This window comes from Arachis duranensis, chromosome 1, assembly GCF_000817695.3.
Source record: "Arachis duranensis cultivar V14167 chromosome 1, aradu.V14167.gnm2.J7QH, whole genome shotgun sequence".
Classification (NCBI taxonomy): domain Eukaryota; kingdom Viridiplantae; phylum Streptophyta; class Magnoliopsida; order Fabales; family Fabaceae; genus Arachis; species Arachis duranensis.
This window is the reverse complement of record NC_029772.3, coordinates 36,489,235-36,493,337: the sequence shown is the minus strand read 5'-3', so window position 1 is coordinate 36,493,337 and position 4,103 is coordinate 36,489,235. Positions and strand designations below refer to the sequence as shown.

The 4,103-nt window shown below is 32.2% G+C and overlaps 1 protein-coding gene across 4 annotated transcripts; it reads left to right on the top strand.

The window, feature by feature from the left end:
- Positions 1–583: 583 nt before the first annotated feature.
- LOC107486100 (formyltetrahydrofolate deformylase 1, mitochondrial) lies at positions 584–3,716 on the top strand. Of its 4 annotated transcripts, none has more exons than XM_021140196.2 (8): positions 584–815; positions 996–1,108; positions 1,385–1,535; positions 1,639–1,712; positions 1,803–1,962; positions 2,184–2,282; positions 2,413–2,499; positions 2,948–3,399. In XM_021140196.2, the coding sequence occupies exons 1-8, from the start codon at positions 687–689 to the stop codon at positions 2,999–3,001; spliced, it is 867 nt and encodes a 288-aa protein (XP_020995855.1). In that variant the 5' UTR covers positions 584–686; the 3' UTR covers positions 3,002–3,399. The 4 variants fall into 4 exon arrangements, with proteins under 4 accessions (XP_020995855.1, XP_015962142.1, XP_015962148.1 ...); XM_016106656.3 differs by lacking the exon at positions 2,948–3,399 and adding an exon at positions 3,424–3,716 and having other exon boundaries at positions 585–815; XM_052256956.1 differs by lacking the exon at positions 2,948–3,399 and adding an exon at positions 3,424–3,716 and having other exon boundaries at positions 681–815; positions 1,015–1,108.
- Positions 3,717–4,103: the final 387 nt, after the last annotated feature.

Sequence of the window (4,103 nt, the reverse complement as noted above, 5' to 3'; positions counted from 1 at the left end):
TCATAATTCATTTTAAATCAAATACGAAAAGTAAAAAATAAATATTATAAAAAATTACTTTTTAATAAAAATAATTTAAAAATACAAACTAAAATTAGTCAACAAATACAGCTACTAATATAATATACATGTTGAAATATAAATACACATTAAAAATAAATTAAATTACATAGGTATTTATACATAAATATATTAGTGGCTGATTTTAGTAATTGATTTTAATGTACAAATAGATAAATAGCATTTTTGTAATAGAATATAGCTAATTAGCCATATTACGTATATATCAAAATCAGTCTCTAAATTAATTATTTGTATAAAATATATATTAAAAATAAATTAAATATTATATATATTTATACATAAATATACTGACTATTTTTAGTGTGCATATATTATTTTTGTAATTCATATATCAGAGGCATGCAATAATGTGTGTTATTTTGAATATATGAATATAAATATATATTTCAAATAAATTAAACTACATATATATTTATATATAAATATATTAATAGCTGATTTTGGTATATAAATAATATTTTTGTAATAGAATATAATTGTGGCAGATAGACAGCGAGAATAAAGGAGCGAAAATAGAGAGAGTGGTGGTTGAGCTTTGAGAGCATCAAAGTTAGTTGGTGGTTCAAACTGACTCTTGCTTTACAGAGCGAGAAAGAGAGAGAATGAGCGTTGTGCGAAGAGTGTGTTCGATGTTCCCCCAAGTTGTTGGATTCAGCAAGAGGAACATCTCCTTCAAAACCTTGGATCCTCCATCACCACTCGCCCATGGAATCCACGTCTTTTATTGCCCAGTAAGTTGCTCAAGGAACAAGTCATTCGTAATTTCATATACAACACCCACCACCTGTTTGTGGAAATGCTCCAGTAGATTTGGTTAGGTGGCCTTTGAACTAGGGATGGTTCAGTTTTTGGGTGTATTCTTGTGTGCCCTCTACTTTTGAATTGGATTTTTGTACATTCATTTTCAATAGGATGCTGTTGGAATTGTAGCCAAACTTTCAGATTGCATTGCATCTAGAGGTGGAAACATCCTTACTGCAGATGTTTTTGTACCTGAAAATAAACAAGTCTTCTATTCTAGAAGGTACTTGTCTTGTCTCATTCATTAATTCACATTCATTTTGCTTCTTGATTACTAGTATTAACATGAGTACTTCTTTGATTGACATATGAAACTTGTCTTGAAAGTACTGAAGATTCTGATGTACATATGATATTTGTTGGATTGCTAATAAGCAATAATATTTAAATAAGGTCTTTGAGCCTTAAGAAGTGAAAATGAATGTGTTTTCTTTTTTTTTCTTTCTTTTTTACTTACATTTTAATTTCATCTTGCATCAACTTGTGTTGAACATTGCAGTGATTTTGTTTTTGATCCTGCTAAATGGCCACGGGCACAAATGGAGGAGGATTTCCTAAAGCTATCACAAACATTCAAAGCAATGCGATCTGTTGTGAGGGTGCCGGCTCTAGATCCTAAATATAAGATAGCTGTTCTGGCCTCAAAGCAGGTATACATTACTACTTTGGCTCTTCTCTTGTCATCTTGCATTTCAGAAAATGAAAAGGATTTTACATTTTGATTGTCATGGATATTGATTTTTTTTCCTGCAGGATCATTGTCTAGTTGATTTGTTACATGGATGGCAGGATGGAAGACTTCCTGTAGATATAACTTGTGTAATTAGGTGAAATTTCAGCATTGACATCACCAAATTGATTTATGCTTCATTTATTTGTTTATTAGTTTTTAAGTATCTTTTTGATGTGCTAAACAGTAACCATCATAGAGCTTCAAACACCCATGTGATTCGCTTTCTTGAAAGGCATGGTATTCCTTATCATTGTTTAAGTACAACAAAGGAAGAGAAAAGAGAAGGGGAGATATTGGAGTTGGTTCAGAATACTGATTTTTTAGTACTTGCCAGGTATATGCAGGTAATAACTTATTGAAATTCTTTTTTCTTTCCTTTTTTTCCTTGCACGGAGTCCAATGCCTAAAACAACGTGCTTACTGTTTTGGAAGAACTTGTTCTTCTTTGCTTCTAAGTTATAGGAGCTCACATGATTTTTATTTATATTTTATTGTAGATAAATTCTAAGTGCTAATATCTGAGAACATTGAAGTATTAACACTTACCATTGATTTATTTGTACAGATATTATCCAGAAACTTCTTAAGGAGCTATGGGAACGATATAATTAACATTCACCATGGTCTTTTGCCATCATTCAAGGGGAGTCATCCATCAAAACAGGTTGGTCTTCCTACATTTCTATGTTACAGGATTTCTTTTCGCCACTCGGATTCTAAATGTTTGTTATATAAATTTTGTGGTTGCTTCCTACATATGCATACAAATTTAATATGCCGGATCATTTTGGCAGGCCTTTGAAGCAGGTGTTAAATTAATAGGTGCAACAAGTCACTTTGTGACAGAAGAGCTTGATGAAGGACCTATAATTGAACAAATGGTAAACACAAGCTTTTTCATGCTCTTCTTTTAAATTTATTTTATCATTTATTTGCTTCTTTAAGTGAATGATAATGTTGATCTGAATTCTTTTTTTTTTTTGGGTGTCTCGATCTGAATTAATTATATAGAGAGAATAAATTTTTACGCTGTAAATTCCCTTTTCTTATGGTTTTTATTTTACCATTTACTTGGCAGAAAAGATTTATGCATCTTCCTTATGATTATCAACAGCTTATGAAACCCTTGTCTAGAGCCACCTTAAATTCCTAGGCTAATAGGGTGAACACAACATAAGTACAGTTGCATTGTACATGTTCCATTAAAGTCCATTTTCCCACCCTCCTTTTAAAACTTTTCTATTGTGCCTATACTTAGTAATGTTCATTTTGGATATTATTTGTTGAAAAAATGACATATTTGTAAGACTTTTTGTTTTCATACTGCAGGTTCTCTTGCAAGTTTTCTTTGTCAAGCTTTGGTGTTTTCTAGTTTTTGAATAAGGACCATTGCATTTACCATGTTAAGATTAATTGGTGCAGCTCTCATTCCATTGACAAAAAAGTAGATACAGATGCAAAAGAATCTGTGTTTAATACTTTAAATAAATCTTTGCCTTTGCTCCTTAAAATTCTTAAGCTTCTATTTTAGCTATAAGCATCCATGTTTTTGGGATATGTCTCAAATGCATGGTTTGTTGGAAATGGAAAACCGAAATTTTTTCATTGCAACTCTCCGCTGCATCATTGCCAATACTGTGGAATTAGAGTCATGTTTGCTACCCTATGGAGTTCATTGCTTTCACTAAATTAAGCATGCAGAAATTGCAAAGATGCGAGATATATCTGTACTTAGTCAACAACCTCGACTCAAATGTAGCTTGATGCCTTGATCTTATTTTTATTGAATTTTGGTTTGGTTACAGGTCGAGAGAGTTTCTCACAAAGATAACTTGCAGAGCTTTGTGCAGAAATCGGAGAACCTTGAAAAACAATGCCTTCGCAGCGCTATCAGATCTTATTGTGAGCTTCGAGTATTACCTTACGAAGAAAAGAAGACTGTTGTCTTCTGAATGAATACAGCAAATGCAGATTACAATTCTTCATAAGAGTTGAGGCTGCTTTGCATACTGTTTACTTGTAAAGTTAACATAATATATACCCACTTTGGTTGCAACTTGCAAAAAAGTGAAATATAGAAAAGAAGGGAACTTGATTCTTTTGGTGAATACCGCAAAGTAATTTTAGTGGAATAACAATGGTAACAAATAATGGTTAAAACTAAGAGTAGAATCCTTGGACGGTGATAAGGTGAATAGGGGAATTAAGAGGAAGTAGATCTTGTTGAGCTCTTTTGGTTTCATAATAGGGTTACGCTACCTGTGAGGATACGGGTGTCTGCGGATCGGATCGGATCGGATATGGCCAAAAATTTAATCCGATCTGCACAATTTTCATCGAATCGGATCGGATATGATATCTACACTTTTTAGTGCTGGATCTGATCCGCAAATATGCGGATCGGATCGGATATCGGATATATCTACATAATTAATCTTCTCTTTTTAATCATATTTTAATGTAAAAAAAATCAATAAAAATATTT